Source organism: Talpa occidentalis, unplaced genomic scaffold, assembly GCF_014898055.3.
Source record: "Talpa occidentalis isolate TD23 unplaced genomic scaffold, MPIMG_talOcc4v2.1 talOcc4.12, whole genome shotgun sequence".
Lineage (NCBI taxonomy): Eukaryota > Metazoa > Chordata > Mammalia > Eulipotyphla > Talpidae > Talpa > Talpa occidentalis.
Window position 1 is genome coordinate 90,734,295 of NW_023601212.1, and position 18,751 is coordinate 90,753,045.

At 55.1% G+C, this 18,751-nt stretch overlaps 1 protein-coding gene across 1 annotated transcript; it reads right to left on the reverse strand.

Annotated features, from left to right (window-relative positions):
- Window positions 1-432: 432 nt before the first annotated feature.
- Window positions 433-17,422, reverse strand: SDR42E2 (short chain dehydrogenase/reductase family 42E, member 2). Its single transcript, XM_037508076.1, has 13 exons — window positions 17,185-17,422; window positions 16,685-16,938; window positions 15,387-15,482; window positions 14,134-14,191; window positions 13,317-13,435; window positions 12,670-12,745; window positions 9,983-10,065; window positions 8,446-8,583; window positions 7,896-7,961; window positions 6,060-6,123; window positions 4,320-4,393; window positions 976-1,209; window positions 433-864 (listed from the first exon to the last, which is right to left on the reverse strand). The coding sequence occupies exons 1-13, from the start codon at window positions 17,420-17,422 to the stop codon at window positions 433-435; spliced, it is 1,932 nt and encodes a 643-aa protein (XP_037363973.1).
- Between the last annotated feature and the right edge of the window lie 1,329 nt (window positions 17,423-18,751).

Here is an 18,751-nt window from a genome sequence, read left to right on the forward strand (position 1 = left end):
TTGACATCGATGCTGGTACGAGACGGCGTCTGCTGTGCTGAGTCACCCCGAGACGCGGAAACCGGAAACCCCAAAAGGCCACGCTGGACGAGGCAGAAGCCTGGGCCCCTCCACACTGGCCACCGAGAGGGGGCCACCCCAGAACTTTAGGGCGGGAGCGGATCCAGAGCAACCCTCCTGGAATGCTTCTAACCAAGCCCCCCAGGCGAGCTCAGGACCAGCCGGCAGGTGGTTCCCGGGGAGACTCAGCCGCTGACAGCTCGAGCGCCGCCGCGCACCCCGCCAACCGCGACTCGCCGCTAGGGGCGGGGCCAGGGGCGGGGCCGGAGGGGCGGGCCAGATGGGCGGGGCCACGGCGGACAGGGGCGGGGCCGGATCCAGAGGGAGAAGCGAGGCCAATCCCGGAAGGGGAGGCCCGGGGTACCTGCAGGATCAGAAGCAGGTGGAGCCCAGCTGAGCAGGGGACAGCCCGGGCCCGGGCCGGGGAGAAGGCTCGGAAGGCGGAGCAGGCTTGTCAATCACCGGGGCCGTCCGGAGGAGAAGCGAGAAGGCGAGGCCAGGACTCGGGGGGCGGGCCAGGGGCGGGTCCGGGACTCGGGTGATCGGGGAGGGATGCAAGTGGGGAGGACTGGCCCCGGCAGGTGCAGGTCCGGGGGAAGGACCCCGGCAGGTGCAGGTCCGGGGGAAGGACCCCGACAGGTGCAGGTCCGGGGGAAGGACCCGGCAGGTGCAGGTCCGGGGGAAGGACCCCGGCAGGTGCAGGTCCGGGGGAAGGACCCCGGCAGGTGCAGGTCCGGGGGAAGGATTCTGGCAGGTGCAGGTCCGGGGGAAGGACCCGGCAGGTGCAGGTCCGGGGGAAGGATTCTGGCAGGTGCAGGTCCAGGCGAAGGACCCCGGCAGGGGCAGGTCCGGGGGAAGGACCCGGCAGGGGCAGGTCCGGGGGAAGCAGGCTGGGGGCGCCCGCGGGGGTCACACAGCAGACGGCTCCCGGCCGGGGGCGCGCAGGGCCAGGGCGAGCAGGCCGAGCAGCAGCAGCAGCGCGAGCAGCAGGCGCAGGACCGTCCGCGCCGCGGAGCCGCGGGGCCGCGCGGCCGTGGCCTGCACGTACCGGCCCACGGCGTCCGCGAGGCTGAACTTGTCCGGCGCGTAGCCGAGCTGGGCGCGGGCCTTGGCGATGCGGAAGGTGTGCGTCACGGCCACGCTGCACACCTGCGGGGAGGCGGCGGGGCAGGTGGGGTGGGAGGCCCCTCACCTTTTCTCGGGGAACCGAGAAGAGCAGGCGTTCCCTGCAGCGCAGGGCGATTTAAAAGGCCCCCTGGGCTGGGTCTCGCTCCTGCAGCCCTCTTAGGGGGGCCTCCTCTCATCCGTCTGCATTTCTCCAGGGGCCCCTCCAGGATGCCTTTTCTGCAGTGCCCTCACCCTGTTGCACTCCTCAGAGCACCATCTGTGCGCCCCCGTTTCCAGGCCTAGGACGGGGGCTGGGACTTGGGTCGTCCCTGATACATTCCTAGGTGTCCGTTGTGTAGTCTGGGTGGCGCTCTGGGTGGGGTGGGGGTGGGGGAATGGCTCCTAGAAACGCTCTCAACTTCCTGCCCACAGTCCAGATCCAGACTGGCCAGGCAGGCCCCAGGGCGCAGGCCTCAACCTTGGTTGATTAACTAAGTTTCCCTACGAAAGGAATTTAGTTATGCAGAAGTAATTACTCTCCAAAGTTTATGCTGGATTTCCTGGGGGAGGGGGCACAGGATTCAAGGGTAATAATGACAGCTGTCAATTGCAGAACTCGCACTATAACTAGCCTGCGCTAAATCCGTCTAGCCCTATCTCATTTAATCCTCTGAGGTGCCACTGCCTCTTCTTTACATATTTGACAATTGAAGACCAGAAAGATTAAGTGACACCCCCCTCTCTCCACCCCCTCCAGCCCATGATCTTCCCTGCTATGCTGGGCCTGGGAAGATGCCCTTCCCCTGAATCATTTCTTCCTCTAGTTCCTCAGCCGGGCATTGGAAAGGGTCCACTAGCTGCCTGATTCTCTCATGGCATTGAAATAGCCTCTGAGGTTAAGCCCCTTGTCTCGGGGAGGGGGGGTGTATTGCAGGGGAGAGATCAGTTCTTGTTAGTAGGATCAGGGCTTTGGGGGATACACCTGTGAACTAGATAAGCAAATCCTGGCACACACTGTTGCCACACTTCAGACTTATATGTCACTCCCTTTGGGAGGACTCCCTAACTTCCATAGAACTGACTAAGGTGCTTTTTCTGTGTGCTCTCAAGTTCTTCCTAATTTCCCTAGAATAGCCTCTATCATAATGTGTTGACTTGCCTGGTTACTGGTTGCCTTTCCCTGTGGACTGTGAGTAAGTCGGAGTAGGGACTGTTTTGCAAAGTGCCTGGCACACAGTAGGTGCTTAATGCAAGTTGAGTGAATGAAAAAGGCTGTCAAGTCAAACTAGAGGGCTGGCTGGTATGTCACATACTGGCCAGCAGAGGGCACCCAAGTCACAGTGCCCAGAAGCTTTCCCCAGGTTAACTAGGAGTTCTTTGCACTGAACTGAACTACTTTAAGAGGAGAGAGAAGGTAGCTGGCCCCACCACAACTCATCCCCACCTTCGTGGCTGTTTTACATGACCTGATTTCCGAAGCACTGCATAAGCTAAGTGGTTAAGCCTGAAATAATTTAGGCCTGGTCTGAGTTGGAATCTCAGCTGTGCTACGTAAGTGCATTTCCTTCTCTGAAAGTGGAGATAAGAGAAGCCACAATTTAGAGCAGAAGTGAAGATTAAATGAGAAAAAGCACCATGCCTAGCATATGGCCACCGCTCATCATTCTCCTCCCTCTGCTGGTCTGGGTGGTTTAAATGGGAAACCACAGGGACTTGCTGTACGCATTCTCCATCTCCCTAGTTAGAAAGCACTAGAGCTTGGAGGGTGAAGTCAATTCTAAAACGATGTGATCTTGGACAGGTCACTAACTCCTCTAGTGCCCAGGTTCTCATCCTAAAATGAGCTCATAACCCTTTTGCACTTCCTAATTTATGAATCAAATGCAAGAGTAGACTGGAAAGATTTTGCAAATAACACCAAACATCACTTGTTTTACTATCTACAACCTGCATTAAAACACCCTCTCTTTCAACTGCATATGCAGGGCTGGGGTATGCGAGCAATGGGTGGGGGTGTCCAATGGACTGTAGTAGAGGGTTATTGGGGGCATGGGGTGGCAACATACTTGAAGAGGTATGAGGCTGTACCCCTAAAATATACAGTGATGTAAACCTCAATAAAACAAAAACAAGTAAGTCTTAACATGTGAAAAGAATGCAAAACAAACAAAACCAACCTGAATAAAGTGCATATGCAAAAGTGCTTCATCATTATTTGAGAATAGTATTTAGTACACAGTAGGTACTTAATATGTAATTATTCAGTAAGCTTGAACTGTGAAGCACAAAGCAGTGTGTGTGTGTGTGTGTGTGTGTGTGTGTGTGCGAGCATTGGCAGGTGAAGTTCAGGCTTCCCAAGATGTTCAGAATAGGTCCTCCAAAGATGTGTCACTTTGACATGTGGATTATTTTGAGCTGAGTCTATCTAGGCCCTGAAGGCTCAGGAGAAACTCTGACCCTCTCCCTAAAGCTATGGGGAAGAATGAAAATTGGGGGTATTACCCCGATGTGGGGTTTTTATCAGAAATAACCTTTTTATCTGAGAATCTAATCACAGGACAGCTAGTGTTCCTCACATGAGATCTATATGGATGTAGATAGATCACGCGGGTGTACAGATATATCTCTGCATTTTGCCTCATTTGCTTTAGAATCTACTCCATATAGAGTCTCCCTGTATATGTCATTAGATTTGTTCTTTTCTCCTACTAATCTGCCGGGTAGTAACTTGATTAATCAAACAACCCAAGAAGAACCCCGAGGGGCAGAGGGAAAGTCCTCTCCAGCCCTGCCTGAGGTTGGTGGGGACTGGTAGCGTTCAAAAAGTGAGTGTCATGGAATCAGCCTTTGGGAGGCTCGGGTCTGGCTGGGAAGACAGGCTGCTTGTGAATGAACCCACGTGGCTACGCCATGGGCTTGGGCCGCCGCGCTCGGACCCGGAGAGCACAGTCTATGTGACAGCCCAGAGGCTGGGGTGATCGGAAAGAGCTCACACCAGATCTAGGCCCACTGGGAAGGTCCTGAGACCTCAGACAAGTGTCCATTTATGGTGTGAGAGGAGGAGGGTGGTGGCAGCGCGGGTGTGGAGAAGGGGCAGGAAGGGAGACAAGGGGGTGCCGCATGCAGGGGCTCCCCTAGCTGCCCCTACTTACCTCGCTCCGGGTGAGCAGTGGTGGGATGCTGCAGAGGGGCCTCAGGGCCAGGTGCAGGTACTCCATCACCACAGCTGCGGGGGAGGGGGCAGTGACCCAGGTGCCTCTCCGCTGCCCTGGGCAGGGGCACCCACAGGGAGGCCTCAGGGACCGGTCTGCGGGGCATTATGCGCTGTGCCAGAGGGGTCTTCCCTTGCCAAAACATCCTGCCCTTGGATTTCTTTAAATCAGCAAGTTGTCAGCACCTTGAGGGTGTCGGGGGAGGCTTGTTAGGCTGTGAAATGTGTCCCAAGTCAGAGCTGGTGTTTTGAAATAAATCTGAACACATTCAAAGTTATCTCTATAACTGTGCTCGTCTCTCTCCTCCCTCTCTTCTGCTCCAATCTGCTCTGCCCGCTGCTCCCCTCAGCAGTGGATTTCAGTGGATCTGCCTGTTCTGCTCCCCACTCTGTCTCTGGTGAATCCTCTCACCTCCCCCCCCACCTCTGGCCTGTGCCCCAGCTCTTGTATACATAAATAAATAAATCTTTTTTTTTTAAAGATTTATTTATTTATACAAGCACTGGGTACAGTCAGAAGCGCGGGAGGGTGAGAGAATTCACCAGAGCCAGAGCGGGGAGCAGAGCAGGCAGAAGGACCGAAGTACACTGCTGAGGGGAGCAGCGGGCGGCAGGAGAGGTCTGCGCGCCATGTGGGACCCTCCTCTGATGTCCAGGGAGCAGCCGGGGATAGAACCGGCGCCACAGAGGCCTCGGGCAGCTTCGCAACCCAGCGCTCAACCGCTGCACCACCCGGGAGGCCCAATAAATAAATCTTTAAAAAAAAAAAAAAAGTGCTGCTGCTTCCTGGCCCCCAGCGGTGCTTCCTGCTGGGTGTCATTGGTCAGGTGAGGCTGACTCGATTTTTTTGTATTTGAAAAGCTCCCAGAAGAGTCTAATGGGCAGCCAGGGTTAAGGACCAGGGGGTTTGTCATCTCACTGGGAACTGGGAATTTGTACATAAGCCTGAGGCTGCCTGTTACTCAGCTGGGGGTCATGGAGCATGAATCACTGTGGCAAAGCTGCGCGGGAGCCTTCATGGTGGACAGAAGTCTGGAATCCCTGCTATTTGTGACTTGAGGACCGCGTGTCCCCTCTGGCTGGTCACTCCACGTCTAATGCCTGCTTAGGGGGTGGAGCAGGTATTGACCTTCAGGCCAAGGAGGAGAAGCTACTGTCAGAAAGCAACACCCATGCCATGCATCCCAAGGCAGCCTTCACTGCGGCGGGGGGAGTGGGGGGTGAGGGGGGGTGGGGAAAGAGGGGAGGGAAATGGTGGAGGGGGGGAGGTTCGGGGCTGGGCATGGGCTTTGGAGTCAGCCAAGCCCAAGTGTGAATTTTCCCTCTCCAACTTTCCCACCGTGGCACCAGGGAGAGGTCACTAACTGGGGAGCCTCAGGGGCCTCATCTTTACAATGGGCCCAGAGACACCCACCAGGCAAGCAGGGTGGGTTTAAACAGGGCCAGGGCCAGGGTGAGGAGAGTGGGGTGCCCAGCGTGCAGAATTTAAAGGGCATTCGTTCTTGGCCCAGCCAAGTGTGGACAGGGCTTGCAGCACCTGGACACTGTGAGGGTCTCCTTCAATTTTGCAGTCTCAGGATCCCACTTTCCTCAGCCCAGTCCTGGCCCTGGGTTGAAAATCACATAGTGCATGTACATGTACCATGTGGAAGGCTTTTAGAATTCATACTCCTTTCCTTACCTGTCAGGTAAACGCAGGAAGTAGGTACCTTGATCCAGGGCTGGCTGTACCCCAGCTTCTCAAACTGTAAAGATACAAGGCCTGAGATGAGACCACATCCTTCAGTCTGGTACAAGAAGGCGACGTGTCACTGGTACCCCGGGGGCACCAAAAGTACCTCCTTCACCCTCCCATGCAAGGGGGCTGAGCCCAAAGCCAATCCCAACCCTGACACTATCTTGAAATGAAATCGACTACTTGACCTGGAAAACTCAAGTAGGAAATTAAAGCATGGGTGGATTTAATTTGAGATCACATAGATTAACTATCTACATCTGCCTACCCAAAGACACACCAAGGCAATTAGGTGGATTCTGATTTTCCTAGAATTGGACTTTCTGTTCCTAAAGAAAACCAAATGTCATATTTGTGGAGGGTGGTAGGGGAGGCATAAAGAGATGGGCTGGCACATGGTCACCACTTGTATAAAAACACTCTAGGTCAGGGCCTCCCTGGTGGCACAAGGGGTTAAGCACAGCACTGTGAAGCTATCTGCAGCCTCTGTAGCAGGAGTTCGATCCCTGGCCAGGGAGCTGACCCGCATGGCGCAGCACACCTCTCCTGGCTCGCCCGCTGCTCCCCTCAGCAGTGTATTTCAGTCAGTCTGCCTGTTCTGTTCCCCATTCTGTCTCTGGTGAATCCTCTCACCAACCCCCCTCCCTGCACCTCTGGCCTGTGCCCCAGTTCTTGTATGCATAAATAAATAAATTAAAAAAAAAAAACTCTTCAGGTCAAAAAAGCCAGTAACAAGCATGGAGAAAATGGAGCCTTCTCACACTGCTGGTGAGAATGCAAATAGTGCCGCCGTTTTGGAAAACGGTCTGGCAGTTCCTCAAAAGCTTGTACATAGACTTCCCATGTGATCCAGCAATTCTATGCCTAGGTCTGTGCCCAAGAGAAGTGAGAGCATGCGCCCACGTAAACACGTGTACACACGTGTTCATAGCAGCATTACTTGTGACAGCCAAACGTGGAGAAACCCAAATTTCCATCAACTGATGATAAACAAAATGTGGTGTGGCCTAGAATGGGGTATCTTTGGGCAATAAAAAGAACAAAGTACTGATCTGACATGTGCTACAACACACATGTAAATGTGATGCTCAGGGAAAAAGCCAGAAACAGCAGTCGTATGTTGTGTAGTCCCATTTACATAATGTGCCCAAAACAGGCAAATCTATGAGCCCGAGCAGATCACTGGGTGCAGGGGCTGGGAGAGGCAAACAGAAGTGACTGAAAACAGGTGTTTTTTTTTTGGGGGGGGGGTATTTTTTTGGATGGTGATGATGATGTTGTAGACTTCTTATAGCACTGAGTTACCCCTAAATGGGTGAATTGCACAGGACATGAGTTATATCACAATAAAGCTGCTAAGGTTGATGCTGGAGGGTCTGAACCCCCCACGATGTACCCTCCAGCACAGGGATTCTGGTCCACCCCTGCCAGGGGGGCCTGGAACCAAGAGGGAGTCTGTGGGCTCTGGGAGAGGAGTGGCCCTCTGTCTGCGCTTAACGCAGCTTCTACCTCGCTTTGTCAGACCTCACACACACTCCAGCACGTCCCAGGCCAAGTGCCACGGGATGAGAAGTCAATATAAATTGGGAAGCAGGCTGGGAGGGACGATGGCAAACTGGGGGAGCACATGGCCCCCAAAGGGACAGCCATGAACCTCCAGTCAGTTCCAAGGTGGCCCAGTGCATGCTATTGCCAGAGTAGGTATTTCACGTGAAATCTTCTGATTGGGGGGAAGTCAGAAAGCACAACAGGGAGGGCGGGGGTGGGTGCCTGGGTGCCTACCAGCGGGGCCATCCACTCGAAGAGGTTGACGCTCTCCCCGTCGTTGATGTAGTACGCCTGTCCACTCTGTGGGGGACACCAGGGAGAAGGACAGTCAGGCATGGGCCAGCAGATGGATCCCACCCTCTGGATCGCCCCCAGGAACTGCCCCACTGCACTTCTCTGAGAGTCCCTGAGAGGTCACAATCAGCCTAGTCCTGCGGCCCACCTGGGCAACCCCCCTTGAAGTCTGGGGCCACCACACTTGCTAGCTGCATGAGCTTGATGGAGTCAATTAACCTCTCTGTTTCTTTGTCTGAGAAATGGGAGCAAACTAATGGGATCGTCCTCTTGGGCTGTTGTGAAGTGTGGTTGCGACAACATCACATTTCGTGACCCTTATTCCGGAATCAACAACTCTACTTCAAGGGCGTTTGCAAGGAGCTAAGGGCCACCCCCTGGCCCACCAGCTTCCTTGGGCAGACTGCCCTGCCAGCTCTCTTGAGTTAGGGGGAGCCAGGAACCCCCGAGGGGAGGGCGCCCCACCCATAGCCCATGGGGTGCCACTCACAGCCACGTAGCCCTTGGCCGCAGTGAGGGCCTCGGCGGCCAGCACGTGAGCCTGCACGAGGTTGTGCACGTGGACCCAGTTCATCCGCGTCCTGCGGTCCCCAAATCGGAATATGAGCAGCCTCTTCTTGATGTGGCTCTGGTGGAGGGGCGGGGAGTAAGCCCAGAGCCACGTCCGCAGAGGCTTAAATTCCATCTACACGCTGACGCCTCCCAAACTCCTAGGCCCGGCCGGACCCGGCCCTGTGCCTTCCCGACACCGCCACGTTACTGTCTGTGGACCACGCAAACCTGTCGAGTGCCAGAGTAGGTGCCTGGTCCTGGCTCCCCGCGCCCCGCTCCCTCTCCCAGCTCAGTGGAAAGCACTCCAGTTGGGCCTGACCCTCGGAAGCCCCCTCTGGCTGCCCGGTCTCACCCCACAGCCCACCCCGCTGCGGTCCGGTTGAAGGATCAAAACCCACCCAGAATCGGACCACTTTGCCCCACTGCCAAGCTCTCTCTCCTCTCCCCTGGCAACCGAAACAGCCTCTGAACTGGCCCCTGCTTTTCCCCTGGGCCCCTGTGGGCTGCTCGCCACATAGTCTGGGGCATCCTCTTAGGTCCTAAGTCAGATCCTGGCTCTCCCCTGCTCAGAACCTCGGGAAGCCCATCCCGCCAGGGGGGAAGCTGGGGTCTTGCAATGGCCAAGGAGGTGCTTCCCTGTGACTGCCTCCTGCTTCCATGGCTGCTCCCCCACAGACACGGCCGGCAGGTTGGCACCTCGCGGCTGTGGACTAGCTGCTCCTCTGCCTGGGAGGCGCTTCCTCCAGACACTCAGTGACCTCCTTGGAGATCATGCCCCTGTGTCCCCGCTCAAGGAGGTGCCCCCTGAGCTGGCCTCCTGACCCACTGTGCGAATATAAGCCCCAGGAGGGTGGGGACTGTCTGTTTTGTTCACTGATGTGTCCACAAACCCGGAACAGATCGTCCTCATGTCCAGATTTGTGCCCAAGCTGTCTCCTCTGTTTGGGTGCCCGTCTCTCTGCCAGTCCCTTTCCTCCTTAAGTTTCTCTTTCTAAAGAGCATAAACATCACTTCCTCCAGGAAGTCCCCCTGGATCTCCCCTGCCAGTCCCTCTCTGCTGGGCTCCCATCTTGTTCTTCCCTCAGCATAGCCCTCCCCCCACTGAATCTGTGACTGTGGTGTCTGTGAAAAGATTGGGGATGGGGCCTCGGCCCTCTCACTGTGTTCCTGGCGCCTGGCCCACTCTGGGGAGAGGCTTTCTGCTGGAAGATCTTGTGCTGGTAACATCAGTCCCTGGAGTCCGTGTCTGAGCAGGGGTGACAGGTCCCTGTCTGTTCTTTGGGGTCACAGTGCCACATCTCCAGCCCCTGTGCCTAGGTCTGGCTGGTGTACACTGAGAGCTCCGCTCCCAGTGGGCCTGATGGGGGCAGGGGCCTCTCCCGAGCTGGGGGTCTCAGGCTGGGAGCACCGCCCCAGGACTGACTCAGTGACCGTGGGCCCCTGCTGTGTCTCAGGCCGGGGCCAGGATGACGTACCACCGCGCGGGGCAGGTGCCGCTGCTCTTCGGGGCCGTAGATCCCTGGAGGCCGCAGCACACACGTCCGAAGAGTACCTCCTCCTAGGACACAGGGGGCGGGGTGGTCGGGACCCCAGGAGGGGCTCGCCAGCAGACAAGGGACAGAATGACTGTCCCCATCTCCCGACCCTTACACAGGCAGATCAGCGGGAAGATGAAGTCTTGGGGTTTCCTCATTTAATCCATTATTCTCAATTGATCAGTTAGTCATTCAACAAGTCCTCCACCACTGCTGTCTGCAGGGTCCTGGGATGAGTCCAAGGATGACCACGAAATGGTTGCCACCCTCACGACGCTCACCAGACAGTAACAGGCCAGACCTAGATGCTGAGGTCTGTGTGGCCTGTGAGATTTTCTTGGCACTTGGCAGACCCGGGCTCTGTCCATGCCCCGGGAGTCCTACCGCGCCCGTTTTACAGAGGTGCACACACTCCCTGATGCCAACAGCTGCACCTCCTTTCCTGACCACCAGTTCGAGAAGGCCAGCAGTGGCCTTGGAGAGCTCCTCCTGCTAACTGGTCAGGACTCTGCTCCAGGACCCAAGTTAGGTGCAGAGTCCCAGCGACCAGGAGGGAAATCGCCCTGGGCTGGACTCCTGGAAGGCAGGTACAGGTGAGCTTGTCTGTAAACAGCCTGCTGCTATTTTTAAACTCTGGGTCACCTGCGCATGGTGGGGGTGGTCAGGTTGCAACTGATGTGGCCAGCGGGGCACTGGGCAGCCACATCACCGAGGGGCAGGGCCAGGGTATCCATGACGCTCCTGCCCACAGAAAGCCGGGGATTCCTGTATCAATAATTCTGGGCCAGAGGATAAGGTGTCTGGCTTGCAGGCTGCTGGTCCCGCTGGGGAGGCCCCAGAAAGAGAAGAGGATTGCGCTGCACAGGGTCAACCCGCTTGGACACCCCGTTGGGACCAGGGGTGCAGACCTGGCAGGCCCACGGTGACTGGGTGGGGAGAGGGTAGGATTTTAGGGAAAAGAGCCTGAATTCAGGGTCTCCCATAGCTGTGGCCAGTGTGGCATGATGGTTATATCCCAGGCTCTGCCTTACCCCTCTCCTGTTGGGGTTCAAATCCCCTCTGCCACCTAATAGCCATGTGGCCTGGAGCTAAGTCAGTCAAACTCTGGGCCTCATTTTTCTTCCCTGTTAATTCAGGGATTATAACTTCAAGCCTCCCTTGCTTTGCAAATCCACTTGGCTCTTGAGTTTAGACAGCAAAGGGAACCAAGTTTTTGGATTCTTTTTAATTTCTAAGTTTATCAAAACAAACAGCGATAATCTGGACAGCATGGAATTTATCTGAAGATTTGGCTCCTGAATTTGGAAAGCATGGGATGCCCAAGGTTCTTATCTCAAATGGATGCTGCGAAGTTGTCGAGACTTTTGCATAGAAAATTAGCATGTGGGCCATCCGCGTCCTTTCTTTTTCATTGGTGCCTTTTTTTTTTTTTTAAGATTTATTTATTTATGCATACAAGAGCTGGGGTACAGGCCATAGATGCAGGGGTGAGAGGATTCACCAGAGACAGAATGGGGAACAGAACAGGCAGACTGACTGAAATGCACTGCTGAGGGGAGCAGCGGGGAGACAGGAGAGGTCTGCTGGGCCATGTGGGCAGCTCCCTGACTGGCCGGGGATCGAACTCATGTTGCAGAGGCTGCGGATTGCTTCATAGTGTGGTGCTTAACCCCTTGAGCCACCAGGGAGGCCTCCCTATTGGTGCCTTTTAAATTTCATACTCATTGGGACTCCCCCGTGGCGCAGCGGTTGAGCGCTGGGTTGCGAAGCTGCCCGCAGCCTCTGCAGCGCCGGTTCAATCCCCGGCCACTGGAGGAGGGTCCCACATGGCGCGCAGACCTCTCCTGCCGCCCGCTGCTCCCCTCAGCAGTGTACTTCGGTCCTTCTGCCTGCTCTGCTCCCCGCTCTGGCTCTGGTGAATTCTCTCACCCTTCCGAACTTCTGACTATACCCAGTACTTGTATAAATAAATAATCTTTAAAAAAAATTGTTTAAAAAAAAATAAATTTCATGCTCATCAAGCTCTTTGAGATAGAGCCACCATCATCCCCAGCCTTGGGGTAGGTTAAAGACACTGAGGCTGGAAGGAGAGGACACAGCCCAAGAGCTAAGAGGTGGTGGAGCTGGGACGTGAACTCAGTTCAGCCTAAGGCCAGCATGTGGGCCCTTAGCCCCTGTGCCACCTGCCCATGTGCTGGTATTACTTCTCCATAACTGGAAGGCTGCCCAGGCCAACTTTTCCGGGAGTCACTGAAGGTTAAGTAAGCTTCACTCCTTATTGCAAATTTCCTATTCTTTATCCAAAGTGAATCCCTAAAACTGGACCCACAACTACGTGGCAGAAAAGAGCACTAGAATGGGGCTGACCTATGTCTCTTCCCCACCAGACCTGGAGCAACATGAGGCCAGAGGTCAGGCCTAACTTTTTCACCCCTGGTGGGGTGGGAGCAAAATAGCAGGTGATTTTGATAAAAATCATAATCAAAAACTGCACGTGATGAGAGACCAGGGCCTTGGGGAGGCGTCCCTTGGAAGGAAGGCGGCATCAGAAACATTAGCAGCTAAAAGCCAGACTCACACGTAAGTTTGGGGGGAGGCCACCAGGGGCAAGGCCACACGATGCCCACCTGGGAGAGGCGTTCCATTGGCCATGAGGGTCAGCTGGTCGGCGATGGCTTTAGTTCGGGAGTAGTGGTCCATGTGCTGCCAGAGGCCAGGGAGAAGAAGCCACCAGGTGGGGTCAGGCGCCCGGACCCCAGGCTCTGCACCTTGGCTCACGCCACACAGGGGCTGGGTTTTGGGGACTCCCCCTGGGAAATGCCCGTGCCTGAGCCCCTCCACTCTCCCCGGTGGGGGCCGCAGGCGCAGGGGCTCTGTCTCTCAGGAGATCCCCACCAGCTCCAAACGTACACCCGGACGTGCCGCTGGGCATGTGTAGGATGAATTAGTCATGGGTAGCCCTTGACCCCGCAGCTCAGTTCCTGCTCTCCCCACCCCACAGGGATGGTGGCGCCACCTTCAGGGAAGGAAAGAGACTCTGGGTAAAGGAACCTGCTCATGGTCACCCGCTAGGAAGGGGGCCTGACTGGCTTGAGGTCGTCAGATTTCAAAATCCCTGTTGGCGGGGGAGCAGCTAAAATAAGGGTGGCTGGGCCACCTTGTGGGGGGGCCTTCCTCCTGGGACTCCCCGAGTTGTAGGTTGACCCACCCCTGCCCTTTGGGTTGGTGGTCCCAGGCCCACAGGCCCTGCCCACCTCTCCCCGAAGCCAGGTACCTTCTCCAGGGGGCAATATGGCACAGAGTCCTCGTCACCCTGTTCTATGGCCTTCCCGCTGAAGGCCACATTGACAGTGCTGGTGTAGACGAGCCGGGGAACCCGCCGGCGGACACATGCTGCAGGGACAGGGACACACCACAACATACACACACACACACACACACACACACACACACGCCAAAGTGAGCAGGGACTGGCCGAGGAGGGGTGCATGCAGACACCGGGGAGATTGACCTTCACCCAATCTCCAACACACCCCTGGCCCTGGCGTCCCCCAAGACAGGACTGCTCAGGAAGACAGGGCCCCCTTCCCTTCAGTGGGGTGTGGGTCAACGCCTGCTCGTGCGCCCGGGAGGGCCAGGCCAGCTCATTCCTCCTCCTAGTGCGGCTGTGGCCCCTATGCGACCTTGCAGGGACAGGCCAGAAGAAAGTCTCACTTGACTTTCTTCACGGATTGTTTTTATGATGGAGACAGAGAAAAAACACACTCTAATCAGAGAGGAAAATGGGATGCAGGACAAGACAGGACATGCCCAGGGAGCCCAGGTGTGGGTCTACTATTTTGATGCTTCAGCAGTTCTTCTTACTCCACCTCTAGGCCCTGGGTGCAAACTCCGCCCCTGTGTCCCCAGATGTGTCAAGGCCATGCTGACCCCACACAGGCCTGGGCAGGTCTGCAGTATAGGCCATCTGCCGGGGCGGGCAGGGGGCCGGGGACTGGTCTCCACACCCTGTCCCCCAGAGCTGGGCCTGAGAAGGAGAGAGAGAAAAGCAAGAAAAACACAGCAGGCCACACTGAGCTCTGATTTCCTACCATCAATCACTAGCTTGGTGCCGCCAACATTTATAGACTCAATCTGCTCTTTTTGCAGCTAAAAGACAAGATGGATGTGGAAAAGTCACGATACAGCATCATACCTTGTTGCTGAGGCCATGGGGCTGGGGGTGGAAAGTGGGGGCTGCAGAATGTCCAGTTCAGGGGGGGAGGCCCGGAGAGACTGACGGGCTCCAGCGCCCAGTGCTGTCACCATGTTCCTCAGTGAGGGGAGGTTCTGTGTGGTCTGAGGTTCAGCTCCCTGGTCTGAGGTTCAGCTCCCTGGTCTGCAAAATGGGGGCACACCCTGGGGTGGGGGTCAGCAGGATCAAACTGGCTTCATATTGCACTTGTCACATGAAAGGGATTCAAATGTTTTGGGCCATCTCCTCCCTAGAAGTCTGTTCTCTTATCTGAGAGGGGGCTGGGGTGTGAAAACACCTGGTCTACTGTGACAGCTCTTGTGAGCCAGGGCCAGGCTTTCATATCTCATTTAATCATTTACTCCTGACGGCCTCACCAGAAGGGGGGCTGCATACTGATTTTTCAGTCACATTTTGTTGCAGTTGCTTTGTCTAATAGGTTTATAATCACAAAGTTAAAAATAATTTTAATTGTTAAAAAAGGATCTTCTTTCCTGATGCTACATCTTCCTTTCACTCCTGCACCACTGTTACCAATTCCATGTGTTTCTCCAGGTAATCTGTGCTTATAATGTCAGCAAGATGCATACATAAATATTTACCCAATTTTTTTTTCCAAGCAAACAGGAGGACATCAGACCCTGGTTTTGTAGCTTGGGAATTGCCCTGGTATAGCACAGGTGGATTTACACCATTCTTTGGAAGGGCTGCATAAATTTCATAGTGTGGATACATCACAATTTATTTAAAGGTCCCCAACTGATGGGCATTTAGCTACTTACAACAATGCTGCAAATATACAGTAAGTGTGATACACGTGTACATGTGTGTATTTGATAGATATCATCACCCTGCTGTCCTAAGAGGCTGTGACGGAAGTACTTGTAATGGCCACACTTTAGAGATGAGGAAACAGAGGCTCAGGGAAGCCATTGTTTCAGGTCACACAGCCAGGGATGGCAGAACTGACACTGGTTCCATGGGTACAAATGCAGGCTGGGAGGAACCCAGATCTTTCCGGGAGCATGTGAAGAGCTGCTCAGGCAGAGGAAGTGTGAACCCCACTGTGAACCCACTGTCTGACTCCAGGTATTGCATGGGAGGGCTCACCTTCTCAGCACCAGACATTCCGTAGGATGCCACGTGGAAGACACAGTCCACCCCTTCAAAGGCTCGGTACAGGGCTTCTTCATCTCGAACATCAGCCTGAAACAGGGAAGGGTGAGACGGGAGTAGGAGGTTCAAGTTCAAGGCAAACAGACACATCAACTCTGTAGGTCCCAGAGCCGGCCCCCTGACCCCTCCTGGCCAAGCACCTGTAGGGTTGGGAGAGGCTGTGGGGCAGGATTTACTATAGTCTTGTGTCGCTTATGGGCATTTAGGTCAATGACAGACACATGGAGGATGGTGGTCCCAATGGGCTGTGCCATACAGCCTAGGGGGTAGCGAGTGATACCATCTGATTTGTGTGACTATTCGCTGTGATGTTCACACAGTGAAGTTGCCAAGAACACAGCCCTCAGGTTAGCGATGCATGACTGCACGTGATTCTACGCAGTGTCATCAGCACCACCAGCTCCACCTATCACGCTAAGTCCCAGAACTGTGCTCAGTGTTTTATGCACATGATCTCACTGACTCCTCATGAGACTCTCGTGAAGCACATATTAATGTCCACTGAAAGATGATTGGATGATGGGGTTTAGATACATAACCGCACACTACTCAGCTATTAAAAAAAGATGAGGGCCTCCCCGGTGGCGCAGCGGGTTGAGGGCCACGCTGTGAAGCTGTCTGCAGCTTCTGCAGCGCAAGTTCAATTCCCAGCCAGCCAGGGAGATACCCACATGGTGTGGCAGACCTCTCCAGTCTCCCCCGCTGCTTCCCTCAGCAGCGTTTTCAGTCAGTCTGCCTGTTCTGCTCCCTGCTTTGTCTTTGGTGAATTCTCTCACCCTCCCGCACCTCTGGCCTGTACCCCAGTTCTTGTATAACTAAATCTTAAAAAAAAAAAAAGGGATGAAATTCTGCCATTTGCAGCAAGATGGACAGAACCGAAGAGGATGATGCTAAGTGAAATAAGTCAGGAGAAAGACAAGTATTGGATGGTCATACTTGTATGTGGAAAATAAGGAAACAAAGCAAATAAATGGATGAAACAGAATAGTAATAGGCTAGTGGACTTGGACAACAGAACTGAGGTTACTAGAGAGGAAGAGGGCAAGAGTAGGAGCAAGGGTGGAGGGGTCGAATGGGCAATGAGGTTTTTATTCGTTTAATAAATACATAAAAACAAACAAGAATGATCTGACCTCAGTGCCTGTTCTCTTCAACACCACAGGTCTGGTTTCACATTAGACACTGTCCTGCTCCCCCCCAGCCATAGGCCCCCAAGACCCTCATGACCATACCTGGATGAACTCAGTCCCTGGGGACATCTCCCACAGGGGTCTGCGGAGGTCGAGCAGGATAACAGATGTGCCGCTCTTGGCTAGGCTGGAACCTAGACTGAAACCCAGGTAGCCACCTCCTCCAGTCACCAGAACCTTCTGCTTAGGGGCCTGCACGGATGTGGCCTGAGTCTTTTGCTGTGGTTCTGGTGTTGGGGCAATTGTGGACTCACTGGGTTTAGGCCCTGTCTCAGACCCCGACCTGAGCCCAGGCCCTACTCTTGGCCCAGGTAATGGTGCAACTCTTGATCCAGATATTGACTCAGCTCCTGGCCCAGACCCCAGACCTGGCTCAGATCCTGGAACAGCCCCAGGCCCTGATCTAGGTCCAGATACAGCACCGGGCCCTGGTTCAGGTCCTAGAACAGCACTAGGCCTTGACCCAGGCTCCTGGACAGCACCAAGCCCTGCTCTAGGTCCAGGCACAGTATTAAGCTCCAAACCAGGCCCAGAAATAGTACCAGGCCCTGATTCTATCCTGGACACAGCACCAGGTCCTGGTCCAGCTCCAAGAACCACACCAGGCCCTGATCCAGGCCCTGACCCAGGTCCTGAAACAGACCCAGGCTCTGGTTTAGGTCCTGACTTAGATGCCAGGCCTGAGACCCCTCCCCAGGCCTGGCAGACAGGGCAGCTCTTCTCCCCCTGTCCTGCAGCTTTGCAGGTCGCTGGGGAGGAGCCTGGCGTGTTGGTCTTCATCTTCTATTGAGCCACGCGGATCCAGGATCTGTCCATCTGTAAGGGAAAAATAGAACAAAGAACATTCTAGAATTGTTTCAAGGAGTTGTTTCTAGAATTGTCAATTAGGGCCCTAGGGACTGAGGGGAACTCCTGGTGGGAATTAGAGACCATTTGAATCTATCCTCAGAATCTCGAGCACTTCCCCAGGTGGTTAGTGCTGCTCGAGGGTCAGACACAGGTAGCCCTTGCACTGCACAGCTGGAGAAGCCAAGGCCTTGAAGTCACACTGCATGGCTGAGATTTGCACCAAGCACTCCCGACTTCCCTGCAGTTCTTTAAAACCTGTTTCTAGGTGGCATCAAGCCCAGGGGAGCCCTACAAGACTGGGAGGTGACTGCTTTCTGACTGGGGTGACAGGGAGGGCTTCCGGGAAGAGGAGGTGAGGAGGAGGAGGATCTGTGCTCTGTGTCCAGGAGACTTGCTGCCCCCACCACTGCCTGCCACCTGGTGCCTCTAGTTCTCCCCCAGCAGGCAGATGGCTGGCACCCCAAGGTCACTGGAGCTCCTGTGGGGTTCAGAGCCATCCTCCTCACTCCAAGTTAAAAGTGAGCCAGACTATCAGTCGCTGTCGCCAGGATGGTGCCACTGCCACCTCCTGCTCCTTTGGAAACTGAGGCTGCACCGGGGCCCGATTATTAGCGTCAGTAATAACAGCAGCCCTTGCGTGGGTGCCCTGTGCCAGGCCCCGTGGATGCAGAGCCGCACATCTTTGCCCTGTGAGTGGAATACTGGCTGGAAAAAACAACCCGTGTCACCACTGGTCAAGGGGTGACCCCCAGGGCTGTTGGTGGTGATGTCACAGGGCAGGACCCCAAAAGCTTCAGGGTCTGTATCTTTTAGTTACCTCAGTTCCTGTCCTGGTCTTCAAAGTTCCAGGTGAGGGAGGCAGTCATGCCCTGACAGTTTGGAGAGGTTAACAGTGGGAAGGGGACATCCCAAATCTGAGTTATCACAGGGGGTGAATTTCATTCCCCCACAAGGAAGGGCAGGGGTGGAGGCCCAGAAAACAGCCGTCCTCTACCCAGGCCCAGGGACTGCCCCTGCGAGAGGGTCAGACGGGGTCTATGCTGCAGGGATGTTATCTGTGACAAAGGCAGGGCGCTGCCTTGGGCACCCACTAACCGCATATGCCCTTGGGCAAAGTCCTAAAACTTTATTGCTCCTCAGTCTCCACAGCTGTAAAATGGACCCGAATTACCCTGACTGTTCTGTCCACCCCACAGAGTGGTTGGCCATGCGAGATCAGACGCCAAAGCCCTTGACAAGCCAGGTGCTGACACTGGTCTG

Excerpts from the sequence above, each read along its gene's own strand:
- SDR42E2 (XM_037508076.1), bottom strand. The coding sequence starts at position 17,422 with ATGAAGACCAACACGCCAGGCTCCTCCCCAGCGACCTGCAAAGCTGCA. Across the intron at positions 14,192-15,386 it reads GAATGTCTGGTGCTGAGAAG|CTGCAAAAAGAGCAGATTGA; the intron begins GTGAGCCCTCCC and ends CTTGTCTTTTAG. Across the intron at positions 865-975 it reads CCGGCCGGGAGCCGTCTGCT|AATCCTTCCCCCGGACCTGC; the intron begins GTGTGACCCCCG and ends TGCACCTGCCAG.